This window comes from Penicillium robsamsonii (genome assembly GCF_028829455.1).
Source record: "Penicillium robsamsonii strain IBT 29466 chromosome Unknown utg000001l_segment0_segment0, whole genome shotgun sequence".
Taxonomy (NCBI): domain Eukaryota; kingdom Fungi; phylum Ascomycota; class Eurotiomycetes; order Eurotiales; family Aspergillaceae; genus Penicillium; species Penicillium robsamsonii.
The window spans coordinates 2,824,842-2,848,360 of record NW_026643219.1 but is presented as its reverse complement, the minus strand read 5'-3'; the positions used below and the strand labels follow the sequence as shown (position 1 = coordinate 2,848,360).

The window sequence follows — 23,519 nt, the reverse complement described above, 5'->3', positions numbered from 1 at the left end:
ATTTCTTTACTATTTTTAATTAATTAATATACTACGTTGTAAGATAGTAACGTATTCGGTAAGCGGGTGGTCCATGTAAGCCAGTGGTCCACCCCGAAACACATAGTAAATGCGATATTTGTTACACTTATATCTCAACAACCAACGTCTTTGTTTTATTTAATTACTTGCCGATAGCTACCGATAAGCATTCTTAGTAGTATATATCAATTTCGAATAAATCGAAAGCATTATTGCGGTATCGAAAATTACACGGCAAAAGCTCTAGAGTATATATAAACCTCACTCACAAGTTTACTAAATTTCTTTCAACTCCCTAGAGTGTAGAGATAGCATATAAAAAGCATTCAGCTACAAGGAAAAGCCCACACAGACCATCGTTGTTTGAGATATCAAATTGTAATTTATCGCATTTACTATGTGTTTTGGGGTGGACCCACTGGCTTACATGGACCACCCGCTTACCGAATACGTCAAATGGTGGTTGAAGTAAAAGGTATGAGAATAATTGTATTTAGGTGATCCTTTGCAAATGGGTGGCGGACCCTCGCTTGCGAGGGTCTGTCATTTTGTTATCTTAAATCCGTCCATAACTCCGTAGCTTGCAGCAGCAATGTGATATAAAAGAGCAGTGCCTAGGTGCTATTCTGATATTGATAATATTATATTACCCAAAATCATAAGTCTTTTGCAAATCAGCATCCATAAACAAACCGACAATGGCCACCCAAGCAACCTTCACCAAACCCACCCGCCCCCTAACCTGGCTAATAACAGGCTGTTCCTCCGGCTTGGGCCTCTCCCTAGCACGCGCAGTCCAATCAAGCGGCCACACAGTGCTCGCAACATCACGCCAACCCTCCCGCACCCCAGATCTAGTATCCGAGATAACCCAAAACGGAGGCGAATGGCACGCACTAGACGTCGATAGCCCAACCGCCGCTTCTGAGCTGCTATCTACGCTCGAGTCCGCAGGACACACGATTGATGTTTTGGTAAATAATGCCGGATACGCGATTCTCGGGGCAGTAGAGCAGTTCTCGGACGAGGAGCTACGGGCCCAGATGGAGACGGTGTATTTTGGACCGAGTCGACTGATTAGAGCTATTGTTCCTGGGATGAGGGAGAGGCGGTTTGGAGTTGTTGTTAATGTTAGTTCTGGGGCTGGATTGGAGGGGAGGGAGCGGATGGGTGCTTATGCAGCAGCGAAGGCTGCTATGGATGGTATGTTCCCTTGTTCTTTCTCTTCATTTCTTTCTCTTTCTTCTGAGGAATGTCTCGTTTACGTATATGTATTAATGTCTATACAGGTTTATGTAAAGTGCTCGCTAAGGAAATCGCACCCTTCAATGTCCGTCTTCTGACGGTGTGGTTGGGAGTGTTCAACACGCAGTTCGGGACTGGGTGTGTTTCTCCTGCTAGCCCTTTACCGGCAGACTATGTTGGCTCGGTGGCCATGAAGATGTTGGATGCTATACAGAGTGGGAAGCATGTTGCTGATGGCGACAAGGATAAGGCTGCCAAGGCGATTTATGAAGTTGTCGTTGGCAAGGGTGTTGGTGTTGGGCATGAGAGTGAGGGGTTCTTGCCCTTGGGTCGGGATATGATTCCTCGTATTGAATTGGTGCGTGATCGGTTGGTCCATACGCTTGATGTGTTTAGGGAGATTGCTGGGAATGTCTATGTTGACAAGGAATGAGGCTTTGAGTGGTTTGAACAGGATTGTTTTGCCAATGTCCATTATTATGTGATTATTTGGTTACATCAATAAACAGTAGTAAGGACAAGTGACAATGGAATCCAATTCAGACATCCATACCAGAAACAATAACATACAAGTTTTGAACGATTGACCCGCGGTATATCCCAGCCGCTTCAATAATGCTTGTAGGCACTTTGCAATCGCCAAACTGTTCTCACCCAACGCCTAGCAGAGTCAAGTCATAAGAAAATCAAAACCATCGCTAATACAGTATGCTTCAATACAAGGAGAGCAAATCCCACAGGACAGAGGGGGGAATGGTAAAAAAAAACCCGAAAAGAGTGGATAGAATATAGATATTAGCGATTACGGTCCGCACGAGCCTGGTGCCATATCGTATCGCCGCTCAGAGCAGAAAAGCTAAGAGTAGCCAGGTTTCGCCAGCTGGACTGTGGGGCGGAATTTGCATGGTCGCCAAGTAGACCTGCATTTTCTTCCGTATCTAAAGCATCGTCGTTGACGCCTTCAATTTGCAATGGAGCGGAAGAGGTACTGCCTCGAGAAATCGGCTGGGCGGAGTGAACGTCATCATTGGACTGCTCACGATGACCCTGAGAATCACCGGATTGACAATGGGACAATGAACGGACAACATCGCCTTTACAGATTGGACAAGTTCGTCGACGAGTAGTCAACCAGGGAGTACTGACAAAAGAGGTTAGTAAAATATCAAAACAAAGACCGAATTTTTTCATGTCACTTACATGCATTCCACATGGAATTCATGGCCACATGGCAACCTCATGACCCGGCTCAGACCATCGATATATTCCTCAAGGCATACGACGCACTCCACCTGCCTTCCTGTGTACTTGCGTCGCCACAAAGTAGATCCGTTTTGCATATTACACTTCTCTTCCTTGTGCGCAACAGATGAGTCTAGCATAGTGCCCGAAAATGTTTGTGAACGTGATCTATTTGATCGGGATGCGCTTGGCCGGCTTTCATTGCCAAGGAGCGGGGAAGTCGGGGATAGAGGACCAGGACTAGGAGGACGGGTTGAGTTGGAAGACGAGGAAGAAGTGGTAGTGATTGTGTGGTAGGTTCGAACAGGAAGTCGTTCGATAACCGACTTCGGGGCACGCCAGCGACGACGACGGATTCGAGACCGGAGCAGCAAAAGGGCATAAACCACCGTCAGCGTAAGTAATGGGCTGACGACAAGGACCAATAGAGTATCGAAAAAGGGGCTGGTAGACATGCTGGTAGGTGTCATGGTAACCCAAAGACCTTCGTGCTCGGAAGTCTCCGCGTTTAGACGGCTCGAGGAGTGAGGGCTATTTTGCATTTTCTGGTTTGCTGTAGTGCTTTTCTGAAGTGAGGGCGACGAAGAAGGCTGAGGGTCTTGATGAGTATCATCTCCCCATCCGAAGTGACTTGAGAACCAGCCCTTCGTAGAAGATTCAGACTTCCCATGAGTTCCGCTAGATTCTTGCTCAGATCCTTTGAGGCGCGTGTCATGAGAGCCAGCACTGGATTTGTCGATGCTCTGGTATTCCCCACTTCCTGGTGTTATGCTACCACCCTGAAGGCCATTAGCCGAGGAAGCGGCATCTTTATCCGCACTGGCAGTCTTGGAGGTATCCTTGCCAGTTACAGAGGTGCTAGCTGTCGGGGATGCGGTACTCCTAGGAGGCATCAAGTCGGGATCTCTCCAGTCCTGAACCCCGATGACAAAATCATCATCCTCAAAACTTTCAGGGGACATGTCGGCCTTGTGGCTGTCAAATGTGTCATCCTTGGCCCGACCACGATTATTGAGATCCGTTGATCTCTTCCGGGCACTCGACGAGGCTTCTTTTTCATCCCATGAGCCTAGGTTGATCCAGTCAATGTTGCCGCTGCTGGGCGGACGTCGACTGTCTTCCAGATGCCGCGAACCTCCATTCTTATCGCACAATCCCAGGAATGCACCAATTGCGTGGAAAACCCCGCCTTTCGAGTGAGACGAAGGCGCAGGCCTCTCTTTGGCTGTCGAATGACTGCTAGCAGTCGGACTTGGAATGGTTGTTGCTGTAGTACTCACCACCCGTTCTTTGTCGGCATCAGCTTGTCCCGCTAGCTTCGCTTGTGAGGATTTTAACACATCACCCAAACCGGTAGTTCCACTGGCGTGTCCAGGAACCAATGACGATAAAAGATGAGCAGTAGTGTGTGATGTGAACAATGCCGGGATCGTGACGTTCGATGTGTCGCCTCGTGCGTACATAGTAACCAAATTGCCACCTCGAGTATCGTCGCCCACAATTAAAGCAACACCTCCTCGTCGTTGGGCCCACTTGGCCTTCTCCAAGAACCCACACCCACCTCGACTCAACAGCACTACCTTGCCCTGGATTTCGGCAGTTTCCTGTAGCGATTGGATGTCGGCATGCGCAGGTGGCTTGCTCTGGGCAGAATCTCCATACTTCTGACTCATCCCGGGGTGAGAAGCACCGGATTCAGGGAGTGGATGATGTAGATGATCGTCGGTGCCATCGTTCGTGAAGGGTGGGGTGGTTGGATCATCTCTATCGTTTTGAGGTGTGGTATCGGCCTGCGACACCGACCGCGGGCGGTTTGATAACTGATCATTAACTGTACTACCTCCGGAGATGCCGGAACTCTGCTCCGCGCTCCTAGAGATTTTGTCTTGTTTCTTATGGTTGGCGCCCTCACCCCAGCCGGGAATATCGGAGCAGCCTAGTTCCCCTTCCACGCCAGCTAATCCCCCCTCACCAAAACCACTTCCCACCCATAACTGACCGCTGAGGCCTTTGATAGGCAGCAGCGGACCAAATGCCGCTGGCCGGGCGAGGAAGAAGGTCGAGTTGTCATCGGTGAGACTGATAATGGCTGACGGAGGGAAAAGGGACGATGGTATGTTGAAAGAAAACAAAGCGCGCAGCCCACTTGTTTGACCAGCGAGCGTATTGGGAGTTGCTACATCGGGCGATGTAAGCGCGGAAAAGAAGGTAAGGAGGATCGGAAAGAAGATAAGGCAGAAGAGGACGATGAGCAAGCGTGGCGGTCGCATGTCTGATAGATGGTTTAAACCACTTAAATCGAAGAGCAGCTTAATCGAAAGATATCTAATCACAATAGCAACGGGTGGATCGAGTGAATGATTGACGATACCAGCGGCTCCGCTGGACCACAATACTTTGGGGTGGACTCTTTATGACCAATCCAACGGTTGGCGGCAAGCTAGCAGGCCGCCACTCATCGAGTGCAATGAGCAGCACCACGGCTGGTTGAAGGAAGTCGACGGATGACAGCTAACGCGAGCGCAGGGGAAGTCAAAGCGAACAAGAAGACAAGATAGAGAGACAGAGGGGAGTTCAAGTGAAGTCAGTCAGGTGGAGAAGGAGAAGTGAACTCATGATATGGATTAACCCCGGGTCGGCAGGTGACGGCATATCCACCAGTGTCATGTGTTTGAAACCTGAGGCATGACACTGGCTTTGGTGCCCCAAATCACATGACCCTCTTAAGTATAACATACATTAGAAGAAAACAACACTAGAGATAGCAGCAATATTAAAGCTTAACGCTATAGTAGGTAGCATAACCATTTGTATATCTTTTAGGTTTTTTTGGTCAAAAAGTAGAAAGATGCAACATACACCGAGACAAAGACGCCACCAAGTATTGGAGAGAAATGATAATTTTAAGGATTACTCTTGACAAATTCTGTTCATACAATGTCATATTATAATAACACAATGGTCCATGTCATTTGCTCGGTTTGGATCTCGCAATAATAGGCATATATTGTTGATGTGATTTCAAGTTGATACTTCCACGGTTCTCGACCAGAGCTACCGCCGATCATGCCATCGCCTGGGCACTGCTAGGCTACGTAATCCACCGCCTTTTCGATTTTGGATTTGAATCGCGTAATGTACAAATTATGTAGTACAATTATGTAGATCGTTGTAGCTGGTCGAATCGTCTAGTGCATTCTACAATATTTAATATGATCTTCAAAGCACCCATGAGATATTTTTGGACTTTACGATAAGGTCCGGTCCCCACTTACCATATGTGGATTAGCGTGGGAAATTACTAGGACATCTATGACGTACATGACCTTAAAAAAAGGACTATAGTATATGTCCTCTTTTATATGTCTACTATAGCCTTTGTAAGACCTAAAAGAGCACAAATAATACAGGTTATTCCCACGAAAACATAATAAACCGATGGCCAAGCTTCAATTGCCTAGGACAGAACAATCACTCGGAGAATTAGCACGAAATTGTGGAATGGCCTAGGTGTGGAAACCCACACTTATGTAATATGAAGTCAGCCCTCCAGCCAGCTTCGTCCTTGTGGGCCGATGGATCTACAAGGTATCCTGCAAGAGCTGGCTCAAGTGGCGTTCTTGGTCTTGTAGATCTGGGACATGACGATGGATGACATTGGTAGCTCTCGTTTTCAGCCAAGAATTCTCATCTGTATGTATAAACCCGCTTTGGACGTCATGACAACCCATAAATTGGACAGTCGAAGAGCTCCAATCCATGTCTCACCGGTGATTGCACTCGTGGATCCCCGCGTTATGGCGTCACTCGGTCTCCGCAGGGATCTGATCTGATCACAAGCAGACAAAGCATATATAAACTCCCTACTGGGATCACTTTGGCCTTCCTTTTCATCAACACAAACATCTGAATTGAACAATATATTCAAGCATTACTACTTTCAAATCTTCTACTTTACTATCAAAGCATAATACTTTCCACCCATCATGTCCAGCATTCTTCACAAGGTCAAGGATGCCGTGACCGGCCATCATGATAAGGAGACCACCCATAACTCCACCCATGACTACTCCAAGACCTCCAACAAGATCGATGGTAGGTTGTTGTTAGTAAAGAGACTATTGCACACTGTGATGCTAACAATTCTATTCACATAGATACCCGGGATACTTACGGATCCTCGAACAACACCGCGGATAACAGCAAATACAACACTTCAACCAACACAGGTTCCAACACAGGTTCCAACACCGCAGGCTCCAACACTTATGGCTCTGGCTCTGGCGGCTATGAGAATACATCTACTACCGGTACTGGAGGCTACGGCTCTGGTGCTAATACCGGCTCTACCACTGGCCAAGGCCACAGCTCTGGCACTAGTGGCCTAAACTCTGGCTCCGGCTATGAGAGAGGTACCTCGACTGGAGCTGGAAACTACGGCACTGGTAGCACTGGGCACGGTGGCTCCGACACCATCCATGACTCCAAGAAGGGTCCCATTGATGTCGGTTCAGGAACATCCGGGAACTACGGATCTAACAGTGCTGGCGGATATGGCTCCAACACTGGCTCCAGCAACATCAACGACCTCGACAACCGAGGAACGCACGCTGGATCCACCAGCTCCAACAACCCCTTGTCTGGTGGTCGAGACACCTACGGCAGCAGCACCACTGGCCGTTCTACTGGAGAGACCGGCTACGGCTCTAGCACCGGTCACTCTTCTGGACATCACTCTTCTGGACAGACTGGCTACGGCTCTGGGAACACTGCCGACAACTATGGCAGCACCACTGGCCACTCCACAGGACAGTCCGGCTACGGCTCCGGCAACCCTCTGTCCAGCGGCACAACCGGTCACTCTTCCGGACAGACTGGCTACGGCTCCAGCACCGGTCACTCTGGACAGGCCGGCCACTCCACCAGCCATGGCTCCAGCAACCCCTTGTCTGCCAGCGACACCTACGGTAGCAACACCACTGGCCGCTCCACCGGACAGACCGGCTACGAGTCCAACAACCCTTTGTCTAGCAGCACCACCGGCCACTCCACCGGTCACTCTTCTGGACAGACCGGTTATGGCTCCAACAACCCTCTCTCTAGCAACACCGCCAGCCACTCCACTGGACAGTCCGGCTACGGCTCCAGCAACACTGCCGACAACTATGGCAGCACCACTGGCCGCTCCACTGGACAGTCCGGCTACGGCTCCGGCAACACTGCCGACAACTACGGAAGCACCACTGGTCGCTCTACCGGAGAGACCGGCTATGGCTCTAGCACCGGTCACTCTTCTGGACAGACTGGCTACGGATCCAGCAACACTGCCGACAACTATGGCAGCTCCACTGGCCACTCCACTGGACAGTCCGGCTACGGCTCCGGCAACACTGCCGACAACTATGGCAGCTCCACTGGCCACTCCACTGGACAGTCCGGCTACGGCTCCGGCAACACTGCCGACAACTATGGCAGCTCCACTGGCCACTCCACTGGACAGTCCGGCTACGGCTCCAGCAACACTGCTGACAACTATGGCAGCACCACTGGCCGCTCTACTGGCCAGTCCAACTATGGCGATAATTCCGGAGCCAGTGGTAGCAACTACACCGAGCATACCTCAAAGACTGGAAAGACCACTGGCCCCCACGGCTCTGACCTCTTGAACAAGCTCGACCCCAGAGTTGATGCGAAAGATGCCCTCGGCAGTCAGCGCAACTACTAGGCGATTTATGAGTTGTAACGAAATTTTTATGAGCTGTATTCCTAGTTTTTTTTTTTAGTTTTCTTTGGTAATTTACGAGAATAACCAAAATCCTCTTCTGTTATATCTCACTGCCTTCAAATGAAGATATATTTCGAAAAAAACAACCTGGCTTATGCTTCCCTCCTTGATGGACTTTACCACTAGCCTCGATTGTCTTGGACTCAACAAATATATCAGGGCCAGAATCTGGGGTCATAAAGCCGTATCCTTTCTCATCGTTAAACCACCTAACTGTGCCATTCTGGCGTTTGGGAATTGTAATCGGACTGACCAATAGTTGCTTAGTGAAATGGCGTTGGATTCACTGATGGATAAGTATTGGGTATTCGGTTACTAACTGGGAGCGGCCTATCTCTGTTGTCTCCGCCCTTATAGACGTGTTGAGATGCAATGCACTTGTAGCATAGGCCTGTCGATCGGGTACGATGATGGTTTCAAAAGTCAAATTGCGCCAACACTGATGGATTAAGAAGATATCCGTCTTGATCAGTCTTTTATAGACAATGCATTGAAATCAGTATAAGGGAAAAGCAAACGAGTATGGCTTGGGTAACTCTGGAGTTAAACTGTCCAGCCGGCCACTATTTAGTTGGCCGTCTGCTGAGACTGGCACTGAATATTTGCATCGGGTCCCCGCGCTGATGATCACGGAAGAGTAGGCACCGTGTGTATATCTCGTGTAAAATATACTATCATAGAAGCGGTCAAGATTCAAATGCTTAATATAGTATCCAATCAGAACCCGCATATCCAGGATGTATATTCCAGGAATCAAGTCTAAAGAAAGGTCAAACTGACTTCGAAAACTATAGTCTGAGTGGACCGAGTAGCCAGGAGCTTCTCAAAGGTGGAGCGAGTAGTTAGGAATCAATCACATATTGGCTCCAGTGATCTGTTGTTACTCCCCTTTCGTTTTCAAACGGTACTTCGTGCGAGAGTCCCCAGCTCGCAATCGCTCGTTAATTTGTATTGATTTTATGATATCCCTCTACCACGCCGTTGATTACAGTACGACTACCTAGATAACTACCAGTTATAGTATGCAGTTTTCTCGGTCTTTATTCTAGTGGAGATCGAATGGCACTGGCACATCCATACTTCCACGTAAAGCAAGGTAGATAACTAGTTACATCATTGGCCTCTAAGCCCAGAGCATCATATCAGAGGACGAAAAAGTAAAGAGAAAGACTTAGAGGCAAGAGAAGCTTTGAAACCGTTGATTTGACGAGTTGGCTACAAATGGAAAATCTATCTAGCCAATGATCAGGTCTCCGTGAGTCTCTATATGTAGTTTTCTTCCTTACGGAGCCCTCTTCCGTCTGGAGAACTGCTACGCATGGAAAATTACTGCGTATACAAATCATCTTTGGACTACCAACAGCTAAATTCTCGGTGAATTAGACTATTTAAATGATAATTGCATGGAGTCTCTGACTGAGGATGGGCAAACAAGGTTCTTTCTGGTGAAAGTTCCGCTTTGGCTTTACGACTTCATATAGGTTGTTGCGGTGTATCGTTGTCAGCCTACTGCAGATCCTGGTCTCTCACCAGCATTGGGCCTGGATAAAATTACCTGTTAATAACTGCTCATATTCTATTTGCTCAACGTTTATCGGATTCGTTGTCCCCATCATAAATGAAAAAATATATATATCTTTTAGAAATTTTTTCTTTTGCCATATCTGCCGACCATATTTTTATGGACATTCTAAGGCATTGCAACTACTGTAAAGGCATACACATGACCGCATTTGCCCTCATTTGGCCTCGTCCCAAACATAACTGGTATACTATGTCAAATTTATGTATCAAGTTATACACCAAATGATACAGAATAAATGAGAGGTCCTTTTGAGAGGATGTGATATCCACTGCTTCTCCACAGCTCTTCCCTCCGGTGTGGTGCACTTTGTGTTGTGCCGTAGGCTAATGACTAGTAGAAAAAATATATAACTATCAAAACAAGTCAGACATAATATCGTCTTCCATATATATAGGCGATGCCCCCTAAATCTTCAGACTATTTAAGTCATCCAGTTTCTTATACGACGAAACGGCCAACCTATTCCATACAGCGAGCATATGACACTAATGCTGCCGAGGAGTACGCCAGGTAAACTACAGTGCGTGGCCGAGGTCTCACCGCGCTGCATCAAGTATATATATCCATAACAATTTGCGAGATCACACCAATATTAATGCAATCTTCTGGACCTATCTATTGACAAGCATAAAAAAAAAATCAAGTCCTGCTATCAGTCAAAGCAGCACAGCTTCTAGTGCTCTGTACCTAATGCACCAAAGTGAGCAGAGCACGAGCATTCGAAACATTATACGTTCTTCCACCTGGCAACCAAGACTAGCACCTATTACAACAAGATATTGTGCTTAATACCGAAGAAGAGATAGAAGGCAAGAAGGGTAAAAAGAAGTTCATAGACCCGGAACTGGGTACACTGTCTCATATGAAGTAGAAGAATAGACGGAGGAATCGTCACAAATATCAAAGGGTAGTGAAGCAAGCCCAAAGTAACAAAACCAACAACGCGGAGCCATCAATGTATGGTTGATCAAGTCAATCGCCAAGACGCCATGTAGATTTGTTCGTTGGGTGTGCGGATGCATATTACAGAAAGGGTAATATTAGGACAAGAAAAAGAAACAAAGCCATAAAGGTCACCACACCAAGGTATCATGAAATTCGGAGCTGAGTTGGAATTAACAGGACACGAGGTTTACATGATGGTCGTTCAATGCAGCGCAGGCAAGCACAGTCCGGTGGGGATGGAAGGCAGTGCTGGCAATGGGTGAAGATCGGTTGTGATGAAGGAAGCTCGAGTATGGCTCGAACGTAGAAAGATAGGTGCCATCCACATTGAAAGTCTTGACTTCATGGCGATTTGTACCCCTGCGTCATGTTAGCTTTGAACAAACAAGATATGAACATATCGCGGCGGGGGAAACGTACATGCTGAAGACAGGAGCATGTTCGTGAACACTCAAGGTCCGTAGGGTGTCTTTGGTTGCATAGATGGTGGATATCGGGCTATCCATGCGAAGATCCCATAGTCGGACCTCACCATTACGGCCACCTGATATCAATTCTCGTAAACCACCACGCTGCATATGGACATTTGTAATCCATTGCTTGTGTTCACGCCAAACCTTGACCATGGATGTGGTTGGCTTCAACCGTTGATCAAAGACTCGTACAGCACCGTCACCGAAACCGGCAACGAATATGTTGCCCGCTACCTGGTCAGATGTCAAAGATGTGATGCAGGAACCCGATCGTGCCGGAATATCCTGTTATTGAACTTTTGTGAGTAACGGGATATATTTGTGAGATCAGACATTGAAGACTTACGTTTGTGCACACCTCAGTAGCAGCATTCCAGACACGGATAACCTTGACATCACCTGCAACGAGAGCTTTACCCTGACCTTGCTGCCAATCAAGCACAAGGCCTGCATTGCGATTGCTTGGAATCAGTTCAGGAAGGGCTCTGAAAGCTGTGACCACTTCGATATCCTTATTAGTCTCGTAATGGCGGAAAAGTTTGATCACTCCATCAGATGATCCAGTCATAAGCAGTGCCTGGTCATCCTCGTTGATGTATCGAACTTCGTTGATCTTCGACCCGGCCGGGTTTCCATTTGAGAATTGATTGAGGCGTTTGTGGCTCTGCCAGTCCCAAATTCTATACGAAACGAATGGTTAGAAATACGAAGAACAGGTGACCTGTTGGTACTTACGAAATTGTATCTCGGTCATCTGCGACAGCAATGTGATCCTCGAATTGATGGAAGCACATCTTGTGGGGCTGGCTACCATTCGATAGCAAAGCAACCGAGTTATCCCACCGGCTCGCTCCAGCTTTTCCTTTGAGGGGTTGGGTCTCAGCGATGATCTTTTCGTTGCGGCCGCGTCGCCAGAGGCGCTGGTTGTAGTCGGAGCTACCGGGCTCATCCGGCTCGTTGGGTTTCATCTGGGGCTCCCGGAAATACTTGTAAATGGTGAGTAAATATAGACAATAATAGTTGTGGGACTTGATGGATTCAAAATCCGGGATTACCTCAGTGGACCAGTCTAGGAATCTACTCTTTAGGGGAATAACTGGCACAACATCAAACCCTTTAGGTTCGAACCCTCGAGATGTGGGCACCGGAGCCTGGTTATATCCTGTTGCGGGAACAACATGGTCATTTACCTCCGGGGGTCGGGTCCACTCAGGAGGGGCTCGGCCGCGTGGGGTAATTGTCATACGGCCTGTTGAAGGCGAAGGAGGGTTCGAACTGTCCGCGGATGGGTCTCCTGTTGAATTGCCAAAAGCAAGGTTCTTCAGGGAAGCAGCGACGCTGGCAGTTCGCCTAAAACCTAAGGAAAGATAGCCTTCTTGTTTCGAGGCTGCTGTTCCAGACACGGGAGGCGTTGAAGGTGGCGCAGCTTTCTTTGCCTCAGTTCGCTCGCGATGTTGGAATTTTGTCAAGCCTGTGATTTCCAGAATCTCGTTCTGAAGCTTGTTAGTGAGTGGCGCCATTGGAGATTCCAACAATGCAAGGTGGATGTAATCAACGATAACGGAGGCATCCTGGGCGATGTCAGGATGAGGGTCAACTGAGAGAGCCAGCAGCTGCTTCCAGATAGTCCCGAAAGTTGTATTGCGAGACAGCTGGGGCTGTTTCGCATGAGAAGATAGTGCTACGACCTGTGCTTCGGATCGGCTAGTCCGAGAGGTTTCGCTCTGCCAGCGATGAGATAGGGTCCGCTTTTCTTCCTCAAGCTCCTCAAATGCTGCGACCAAGAATTTGTTTTGGTGGCGTCTGACGAACGTTGAGAAGAATACTAAAAGCTCCTTCCTCACAATCACACTTCCATCGGCAGACATGGGCAAGACTGCCAGTGCTAAAGTCTCCTCAATTTGTGCAACCTGGTCTGTCAGATCCGGAATTCCCAAGAACGTAGTCACAGCGTGAAGCATAGCAGCGCGAACTTCGGGTACGGGGTCGAAATTTAACTCGCAGAGCCTAGCGGGGGCTGCACATCGAATGCCCATCCACTTTGCTTCAGGGAAATCGCACCAGAGCATACTGAGACACAGACAAGACCACTGCCGTAGCAGTGGATTTTCCACATCGCCAAGATGCCTGAGGCACGAATCAAACAATTCGCCAGAGAGGCAGACATTCTGTCCCTGGGGGTAGTTTTTGCAGAAGATCGAGACTATGAAAGCACACATAGCCCGGTGTTCGCTGGCATTTCCCACAGGAATGGGCGAAGAAGGGTTCAGAATTGAGATAAAGTAGTGGATGCCGTTGTCTTTGAGTAGATCATTTTGTACAGTGTGGTCGACTGCCATGATTCTCGCCCAAATGAACACCATAACTGGTTTCAATTCTTGAGCTGCTGATTGCAGCAACTTGACGACATAGGGGAAGATACCAATGCTGAGTGCAAGGTGGACAGCCCATGGGCCAAGGTCCAAAAATTTGCTCAAAAGAATCAAGGCTCGCAAGCGGTGTGCTTGACTCAGGAGGACTTGGAGGACAATAGGAAGCTGATCTGGTGGATTCTTCTCCGTAGGACCGGACGAGAGGTATACCTCAAAAGCAGTGAGTTGCTCAGCGAAGAATGTTGAGTGCTGGTACTCGTACTGCCGGCGCCCTTCTTCTTGATCAATGAGAGCAGGTAGCTGGGATAACACCATCTCGACTGCAAGGTCCCAGCTTTTCCAAAGGGGGTGATGGTGTGTATCTGGCAATTCGGGTGAGGAGATCGGATGGCATTTGTATGTGCGCATGATGCGTTCGCTGAGCAAAAAGTTGCGAAAAAGAGCGGCGACCATTAGATCCTGCCGGAAGAGCTTCTTGAACAAAGCCCGGGGTAAGGTATTCCATGCAATTGTATCGGTAATTGCGGTAAAGATCCAATTCAGTTCTCCAAGAGGGCTTCGACGATCTTGAAGTCGACCGGGAACTCGGAAGTCATCAATGGAAATGTTCGTACGTAGAGGGTTCTGCAAGATGAAGAAACGCAACGCGATTTCAATCGGCGTTGTCAAGCAACAGGTGAACAGGTCTGCAGGAAGGTCGGGATTGGTCGGAAGGGACTCCGTCTTCTGGCAAGCAGCTAGGAGGATGCAGTCACCATAATTCTGAATGACGGCATTCGGGTCTCGTTTCTTAGTCTCAATATTCTCTTTCTCATGCTTCTCCACAAAAGTGTGGAAATTTTGGACAATGTTGCCCGCATGTGAAACATCAAAGACAAAAAGACTAGGCCCAGCTAGCCAAGATTGTAGATCATAGAGTGGGACAGGGATGTACTGGGTATAATTCTTGTTGAAGACCCAGATTTCACCCGACTGAGTTGGCAACGGCACTCCGTGTCCATTGTAATGTAGAAGCACTCGCTCGTCCTTGGCATTTCGGCGAAGTGAGATGCAGAACTTCTTCGTCTCATCAACTGATGGATCTAGATACTGTTTGTATCTTGTCCGAAGACTTAGGGTCTCATATTGCTCCTGTAGCTTCTTGCCGATCTGCTCCATGATCTTGTTCTGGCCACCGCCTGTGGTAGAAGTCGGGTCTACCCAGCATTCCAGCTTCGATGTTGGGTTGGTCTTGACTACATCGGGAGGGTCGACTCCGATGTTCAGACAGATGGCCAAAGCTGCGGACACAGTTTTTAGGCGATCTTTCATGCGCCAGTCCTGGCTTGGCCAACTCCCAACCGGGTCCCTGGGAATGCCGTTCGTCTCATGGCGTTTCTCGGTGAAATACATATAGAAATTCTATATTCAGTAGGCATTTTGTTAGCTTCTGGAAACTCACAATCAAAGTGGTCATACTCACCGAATGCAGGATCTTGAGGTATTCGCTGGAAGTATATTCCTCTTGCCATCCATGTCGCATAGCAAAATCCTCATCATCTTCGCCCGCCACTTTATCGAAGGTTATCCGACTTGGTCCATAGTCACTTTTGGCTCTCTTCAGCATTGCCGGCCGGCTACTTTCCGATCTCCGCGGCGATAGGCGGCGGGGTGGGATGTCTCCAATGGCACTGTTCTCTCCAGATGAGCTTGTTGGACGCCCATGTGGTGTCAATGTGGGGTGCTTGTGTTCAACTGCTGTGAGCGAACGCTGATGGCCGCTCAGCGGAGCTGGAGATCTTTCGCGGGTGGGAATCGTGGTCTCTAAATCGGGACCAAATGCGACGCGGACCGATTTATGCGGATTGCGACGCGAGGCCGTCGACCCGTTGGTCATTTGTTGTGAGTTTTGTTCCATATCGGTAGTGGGATCCCTCATGTTGTATGATCACTCATGGTGTTACAAGAGTATGGGGGAAGAGGAAAGGCTGGAACGTATGTCGAGGGAAGCCGCAGGTATCCCCGGTCGGTTACCGGTCACAACTAGTGATTTTGCTCCTTAGGTTCGCTCGTGAGGGTCTGGATGTTGTCGTCTGAAGCTGGGGAAGAGGCCGATGATGAAATAGTCCGGGTAACGTTGGAGTTGGTCTAATTTGTAGTAAGCCTGATTAATCTCAAATTGCGACTGTCCTGGATATATTCCAGGAGCGCAGAGAGAACTCAGCGCACAGCCTATGGATTCTGGTCCAAAGAGAGCTTATCTGCCTCTAGAGCGGATGTGGTTCGGAAAGGCGAGGTGCTATGCGGAAACACAGATATTCCGGGGATTACTCAGAATGATGTCTTGGCATTTGGGAAGTATAAACTCAACCTGGAAATGTAAATGTGTAGACTTCAAATGATTTTACAACGTCAAGGCAATCATGATTTACACGTGGATAGTATTTTTCTTTTTGTTCCGATATGGTCAGTTTTATATGTTTATGGAGTCTACACATCTACACCACAGAATCTAGTAGTATTAATCTTCAATACGGGCATAAGAACATAATAATAGGTTACATCATGGAGTACAACATAAAATGAAGTCTACCTCGAGGACTGCCCAGGTGGGACAAAACCCCTGTTAGTCAGCTATGTATCTTCTAAGCAGCATATTTTGTGATTTTTGCTTTAATCTAAGAGAGACATTGCATGGTTGGAAATGTCTAAGACAACAATCGTAGGGGGACATAATAGGTTTCACTGGAGGAAGAATGGACATTCAGAATCTGACACGTCGATTTTTCACAACCATAGCAAACCAAAAAAAAATACTTAGATATATGGTCTGTAGCCAATGATGATAGATTATAGCAAAAGTAGGTCAGTGTCAAGTGGTTCATCCCTACAGCCCAGCCGGGAAACGAGAGATCGCCCGTAGTATTTTGATAGGCATGGGAACCCCCTTTTCCCTTCGTTCCATTATCTTCAACACTCTAACTGTTTTTTTTTTCTCAAGGTATTTCAGAGTCGACATTCATCAGGTCACATGTCTAATCATAATGTTGTACAGCTTTAATCCGTGAGCAATTGGTATTTCCTACACACTGTGGGGTATGGATCGCCGTGTGGAATTGGGGAATGCAGTGTTAGGATACATTATCATTGGACCTGCAGTTGTTCACACTGCGTGTCCTCGGCCCGGCATATAGCCATTAGAGTGTGATAGTGTGGTAGTTAGGGTTAACAAGCTTGTGGTATTCCAGCCCTTGAAATATCATGGAGTCAAATAATCTTGAGACTTTAGGACATTGTTGTGAAACCTTCTTTTTTTTTGGTTTCTTCCTTCTTTTAACATAACTGATATCCAATATTAAGGCCAAAGAAGTGTGGATATGCCATACTCTGTGGAATGTGAAACCCCCCTCGGTTCCTGGAGGCTGGCAAAAAAAAAAGAGACTGGGAAAATGGAGGAAATAGTACAATGTACGCAGTACGGAGTGCATAGATATAAGTACATATATTAAAAGAACAAGCATTGAATTCAATAAAAGAAGTGAAATATCTCTAAATATTCGAGTAATAGTATGCCCCTGAGTATGCACGTCCAATGAAACTAAGACCAGTTCGACTTAGAGCATCTCCGGGAAATTGAAACGGCTTCCATCTTCGCTTTTCCATCACATTTCCTACCACCTCCCCCTTTCTTCCCTTGGCTTTAGCCGCTTTGATTTTTCGAGTCTCCCCAGTGCGAATGCTTCTGTTTAGAGGCCTCCTTCTACCCACATTAAATTTTTTGGGGGGACGCTGAGCGGCTTGTGCATGGAACGTTTTATGGTTCCTAGTGGTTCCTGGTTCCCACTTCACATCTGAAATAGACAACTCCCCCCTTATCTCTTTCGGAATTTCCCATTTCATCCCTCGGGACGACGCCATTCTTTTGATTTTTGGGTGTCGGATCGAGACCGCACTTCGGCGCAGCTTGACTTTGCGCCAGATCCCCTGATACGACCGACTACGATCACATAATTACGATGGCCTTTCTGTTCAAGAAGAAGGCTCACGCCCAGCAGAGTCAGCAGTCGGCTGCACTCCCACCGGCAACTAGAAATATCCACACTTCCGAGGGTGCTCCATCCACTGGATCGCCTACTATGGCGAATGGGGTCAAGGGGGATGGCACGAATTCCCAGACGCCAACCCCAAGCGGTAGCTTCAGCAATTCCCTACATTCGGCCACAAGCCCGACGAGTCCAGACGCAGTACGGCCCCGGCAGAGAGCGGATTCAGAATCCCAGGTGGGTATCTGTTTCGTGATCCATTGGTCGCTCTTTGATGAGGACAGAGCTCTAATGTCTACAACAGATGCAAAGATCCCAGCAACCACCCAACGGGATCCCCCCTCCAAGCCCCAATTCATCCCTCTACCCATGGTCGCAACGCCGTTTGAACTTCTCTTCTCCCCAAACCAACCCGTTTCCTCGCTATGGAGCAGCAATTAATTCGGTGGCATCTAAGGAAGGAGACATATATATGATGGGAGGCCTGATCGATGGATCAACCGTCAAGGGTGACCTATGGATGATTGAAAGCAGTGGTGGTGGCTTGAACTGTCTGCAGGTTGCAACGGTATCCGAAGGCCCTGGTCCGCGAGTCGGTCATGCCAGTTTGCTCGTCGGGAACGCGTTCATTGTGTTTGGCGGTGATACCAAAATCGACGAGAATGACTCTTTGGATGATACTCTGTACCTTTTAAACACATGTAAGTGTGGCATCGGTCTATTCATGTTAAAACATGACTCTGACTATCCTTTCTTTTAGCTTCCCGCCAATGGTCCCGCGCTATCCCCCCGGCTCTCGACCTTCCGGGCGTTACGGTCACACTTTGAATATCCTAGGCTCCAAACTCTACGTCTTCGGAGGGCAAGTGGAGGGCTTCTTCTTCAATGATTTGATTGCATTCGATTTGAACCAACTTCAGAACCCAGCAAATAAATGGGAGGTTTTGATCCCGAACAGCCACGAAGGTGGGCCTCCACCGGGCCAAATTCCTCCAGCGAGAACAAACCACACTATTGTCAGCTTCAACGAGAAACTATTCCTGTTTGGAGGCACGAACGGAGTACAGTGGTTCAATGATGTCTGGTCTTATGATTTCATTTCCAATAGCTGGACCGAAATTGATTGCGTTGGCTTTATTCCGGCCCCTAGGGAGGGCCATGCCTCTGCTTTGGTCAACGATGTGATGTACGTGTTTGGAGGCCGCACAGATGAAGGTGTGGACCTGGGAGACCTGTCGGCCTTCCGCATCTCAACACGACGTTGGTACTCGTTCCAAAATATGGGCCCTGCGCCGTCCCCTCGATCTGGTCACAGTATGACCGCTTTTGGCAAGCAGATAATTGTTATGGCGGGCGAACCGAGCTCGGCTCCTAGGGACCCCGCGGAGCTTAGCATGTCCTACATCCTTGATACTAGCAAGATCCGGTACCCCAATGATTCGCAAGCAGGAGGACGCGCCCCCGAACCAACGACCAGAAAGACAAGTGTTGATAAAACCGGTGTTTCATCTGGGCGCACGTCTCGGGAGGCACAAAACGCAGGCGCAGATCAGCAAATGCGACGGGGACCGACGCCATCGCGTGAGAGCATGATACAGGGTACGGCTGTTAATAGGCCAGGGGAGTTCGGCTCGAACCCAAATTTGGGACCTGGATCTAGACTGCCACGGGCATCAATTGCTCAAGCCCCTGCCGGTCCACCGCCTCCTGGACAAGCACCCTCCCCTGGCCCTCGTGGCAATGGCGCCCCAACAGTTGCGAACCCCCCTAACGCTCGTAGTAAGACGCCGACCAAAAATGATCGCGGGTACACACCAACGGTTGATATTCGTGCAGCAAACGGGGAAGGGGGCGAAGAATCACCAATCATGAAGGATGGCCCGCAAGATCCCCAGGGACCTCCATCAGCTGGTCACCGAACTCCTACACAGAATCAAAAGCCATCAGCCAAAGCCATGGAAGCAGGCGAGGCAGCTCCGTTGATCAGTGCCCCAGGCCGTCAACGGTCGCTCCGTTCTCAACGACAGCGTGGGTCCATCGACAGTGGGGAGGAATCAATCCTTGGCCGGCAGGCTAGCATCGAGGGCTCAGTGGAATCTCGAAGCTTCCGCAACTCCAAGACTCTTGCTGATGAGCCACGATCTCCTCGACTTACACCCCACCAAGAGGCGTTGATAAAGGAGCTGGAGGTTACCAAGGCCCGAAATGCCTGGTATGCCTCAGAACTCGCACTGGCAAGAAAATGTGGCTATGTCCCCAATTCAACCAGTAGCCCCGTGCTAGACGAACGGGCCAATGAGGCCCTGAGTGATGAGGATCGCCCGCTGGTTGAGGCATTCTTGGCCATGAGAGCAGACCTCAGCAAGATGCAGTCTACTGTGGATCGACAGGCGGCAATCGCATCGAAACGAGTTGCTGAAGTGGAACATCAACGCGATATGGCTATCAATGAAGCTGCATATTCTAGGGCCAAGCTCGCTGCCCATGGTGGTAGTCAGCGGGGAACCCCTCAGCCTGATGCTTCTCGAGATGGAGATGATGAGCGACCTACCGACATGGGACGTCGCCTTGCCCTCGCTTTGGCCTCCCAGTCTGAGTTGAAGGCCAAGTTAGATCTGCAGACCACTGAGCTTTTGCAGGAACGTCAAGCCAGGGAACTTGCCGAAGAGACAAATGAGGCAACCAGGAAACACCTGGCAGAGCTTGAGATGCAAAGCAATACTCTAGAAGCCGAAAACTTGCGCGCCGAGCTTCACCAAGCAGAGGCTCTCTCCAGAGAAGAGGCCTTCTTGCGCGCAGAAGCCGAAGCCTCGCTTCGACAACTCACCTTGGACAAAGAAGAGTTGCTGGCACAGATTGAGGATTCCTCAATCCGCCTGAAAGACTTTGGTTCTAGCTTTGGTGGTCTCCAAGAAGCTGTTTCTGCTTCCGCCGCGAAGACAGCCCTCGTCGAGAAGCAATTCCAAGAGGAGCGAGAGCGTCGGGAGGGTCTGGAGAGAAAGCTTCTGCAGCTCCGATCAGAGCACGAAGAACGCACCACTGAAGTGGAAAACCTCACTCGTCGCCTTCGAGATGCAGAGGAGTTGGCAGAAATCCACGCCAAAGAAGCCGAAACTCATAAGATTGCCTTCGTTTCTGGGCTGGAACGCGCGACTTCTACAGACTTGGATCATTCGTTCCGATCTCGTGCCGATCAGCGAGTCGCTGCTTTGGAAGCCCAGGTTGAGCGGTCCGCCACTCTAGCTAAGGCAAACCAGGCAGCCGCCAACGTAGCCTCGGACAAACTCCGGCGCGCAGAGGAACGGATTGCTGGTCTTGAAGCATATCAGGAGCAGGCTAGCCGTGAAGGTTTGCAATTGCGCAGACAGCTCCAGACAGCTATGAAAGAAAGCCAATCGGCCGCCGCTGAGAACCGGGACCTGAAGACACAACTTGAGGCTCACCAGCGAGAGGCTGGAGCTTTGACGGTTCAACACGCCGCTTTGAAGGACCTTCTTGGTGAGCGTGGAGTGAGCAGCGACACCAGACGGTCCCCACGCCTTGACTCCCCCGGATCACGATTCGGCACTCCGGAACAAAGCCGACTACGCGAACTTGAGCAACAACTCTCGGCTAGCATCAAGGCTCATGATGACCTGAAGAACGGCTTTGAAACTCGTGAGCAGGAAGCCGACCGAGCTTTCCGAGAAAAACTTGAGCAACTTGAGAATGATTACCAGTCAGCGGTTCATTACGTGAAGGGCACCGAGAAGATGCTGAAGCGGATGAAAGATGAGCTGAGTCGGTATAAAACTCAAAATGCTAAAATGCAGTCTGAATTAGATGTGGCTCAGAAGAGCCTTGAGAATTCGGACAGCCAGACATCTTCCGCCGAGTGGGACGCTGAGCGGTCCCGTCTCGAGCTGTCGATGTCCGATCTCCAAGATCGAACTTCATCTACTATCGCCAGCCTTGAAGGCCAGATCACACAGCTCAAGCAAGATCTTGACCAGGCTAGATCCGAGAAGGAATTGTCGCGCAGTGAACAGGAGCGTCTTAAGCAAGATCTACTTACTGCCGCTGAGCAAAGTCGCACCGAGCTGGATCAGCTCAAGCAAGAAAACACCCACCTTGAAACTCGTGCTTCGGATGCCGAGCGTAAGGTCAACATGCTTCTGGAGCAGGTTCAGACATCAGTTGGTCATTATCGCCGTCAATCCCAGCATGGGCAAGGTACCAATGGAATCTCACGCACACACAGCAACGCTTCTAGCAACACCGTCAGTGGAGGCGTTGGGCGGGCACGAGCTGATAGCAATGTCTCGCAGGACTCTGCCTTCCCTGACAACCGGGGTTCTATGGCCTTGGACTCCCTTGCCAACGAGTTGGATGCTTTGCGTAGTCACTGGGAAAGCACCAACCGCAATTACCGTCTGAGCAGCCAGCTGGATCTGGAGCGGACTCCCACTAAGGATAATAGTGAAGGACCCGCACTGATGAGTGATAGCTTGGCAGAATGGAGGAGAAGACTAGACGATGATGATCGGGTTGGATTTGATGTGCAAACCAAGCCATTGAACACTGGAGCTGCACACTCCGCACACCCTAACGTGATCTAAAGATCCCTTGTTCTACGACCATGTGCCCTGAGATATGTCAATTTGCACCGTCTAAGCGTTCTGCACGTGTATTTGCCAACCCTTCCTTCTTTTCTTCCCGTGTTTTGTACTCTCGTTTCTATGTATGGTGGGTGCTTTTACCCTCTGTGTTTATCTACACCGATGCAGCAAGTGTTTTTTCTGATTCTATTTCACCACTGCGCTCATTTGTTTCCCCTCCCCCTTCCTCGCTCTCTTGTTTTGCTTTTGTCTTTACTCCCCGGCTGCCCTTTTTTATACCCCGGTTTTCTGATGTTCATTGGACTCTGGCTGTACCACTAGCATATTCCACGCGGATTCCTTGTTCATCCATAGTCAATAAATCGTTCTAGTTGCCCTGTGGAGGCTCTTATTTTCCAGACCATTTTGACCAGGATATCCCGAAGATCTGTAAATTCGACACACCCGGGTGCCCAGGCCCTCGGGTGAGAATGATGACCTGTCATCAGCCCGATTCGATAGGTACAAGCTTACTCCCCATCGATGCCATTTGTGATGTAGAACTATCTTGTACTTTATAGTATATTGATTTCCATGGTAGTAACTGGCAAGCGTAATACTCCACGTGTACCCCCAAATAGATTGAGACAAATTTCCCATTGAGGAAAATCGCGCATACTATAGGATCTGGTATTGTTGTTTCATTGTTGATTCAGGATCTATAAGTGAGAACACAGTGGATATGATGTCTCGCGAGGGGCAATGTGATTGTATATGATTCTCATTTGAATCATATACATCTTAGATTGAGTATCGCTCCAATATTGAGAGTCTATTGATATCTGGTTACTATGGTCATTGGCTGTTGCAGCTTTCATCACATACCGGTCAGCTGCATCATCAGTGAGAACGGTGTAATCTTACATGGGTTTAGAAGATGGATGTAATGAATTTCCACATATCTAGATCTAGATGAAGAGCATCTCTGAATCTGTAAAAACATGGTCAAAGTAGTATAGATGCCCAATACCAAACTTACGATACCACGCCCAATGACATACACCCGAGGTCGGGCTCTGCATATTAAAACTTGCGAAAAAATACCCTCTCACCGACTCCCCCCTTCTCCTCTCCCCCATATATCTCTTTAAAGGCTTCTTTAAAGGCCTTTGCCCTTGATCTCTTTAATTTCTCGAATTTTACCGGATCTCCCCGGATCTCTTTGTCCTTGAGATTATCTCACGGTCGGCAA

The 23,519-nt window shown here is 48.8% G+C and overlaps 5 protein-coding genes across 5 annotated transcripts; 3 read left to right on the top strand and 2 right to left on the bottom strand.

Annotated features, from left to right (window-relative positions):
• Window positions 1-719: 719 nt before the first annotated feature.
• Window positions 720-1,699, top strand: N7447_001120 (Short-chain dehydrogenase/reductase SDR; the record flags this gene model as incomplete). Its single annotated transcript, XM_057225396.1, has 2 exons — window positions 720-1,224; window positions 1,311-1,699. The coding sequence occupies 2 exons, from the start codon at window positions 720-722 to the stop codon at window positions 1,697-1,699; spliced, it is 894 nt and encodes a 297-aa protein (XP_057089412.1).
• Window positions 1,700-2,061: 362 nt separating this feature from the next.
• On the bottom strand, window positions 2,062-4,778 carry N7447_001119 (PA and RING finger domain protein; the record flags this gene model as incomplete). Its single annotated transcript, XM_057225395.1, has 2 exons — window positions 2,062-2,407; window positions 2,467-4,778. The coding sequence occupies 2 exons, from the start codon at window positions 4,776-4,778 to the stop codon at window positions 2,062-2,064; spliced, it is 2,658 nt and encodes an 885-aa protein (XP_057089411.1).
• Window positions 4,779-6,494: 1,716 nt separating this feature from the next.
• On the top strand, window positions 6,495-8,233 carry N7447_001118 (uncharacterized protein; the record flags this gene model as incomplete). Its single annotated transcript, XM_057225394.1, has 2 exons — window positions 6,495-6,603; window positions 6,666-8,233. The coding sequence occupies 2 exons, from the start codon at window positions 6,495-6,497 to the stop codon at window positions 8,231-8,233; spliced, it is 1,677 nt and encodes a 558-aa protein (XP_057089410.1).
• A 2,760-nt stretch (window positions 8,234-10,993) lies between these two features.
• On the bottom strand, window positions 10,994-15,586 carry N7447_001117 (ubiquitin-binding TORC1 subunit KOG1; the record flags this gene model as incomplete). The annotated part of the gene is made up of 5 exons (XM_057225393.1): window positions 10,994-11,183; window positions 11,244-11,581; window positions 11,643-11,976; window positions 12,032-15,069; window positions 15,131-15,586. The coding sequence occupies 5 exons, from the start codon at window positions 15,584-15,586 to the stop codon at window positions 10,994-10,996; spliced, it is 4,356 nt and encodes a 1,451-aa protein (XP_057089409.1).
• Window positions 15,587-17,663: 2,077 nt separating this feature from the next.
• N7447_001116 (putative cell polarity protein (Tea1)) lies at window positions 17,664-22,288 on the top strand (the record flags this gene model as incomplete). Its single annotated transcript, XM_057225392.1, has 3 exons — window positions 17,664-17,927; window positions 17,995-18,395; window positions 18,451-22,288. 3 exons carry the CDS (start codon window positions 17,664-17,666, stop codon window positions 22,286-22,288), a joined length of 4,503 nt encoding a protein of 1,500 aa, XP_057089408.1.
• Window positions 22,289-23,519: the final 1,231 nt, after the last annotated feature.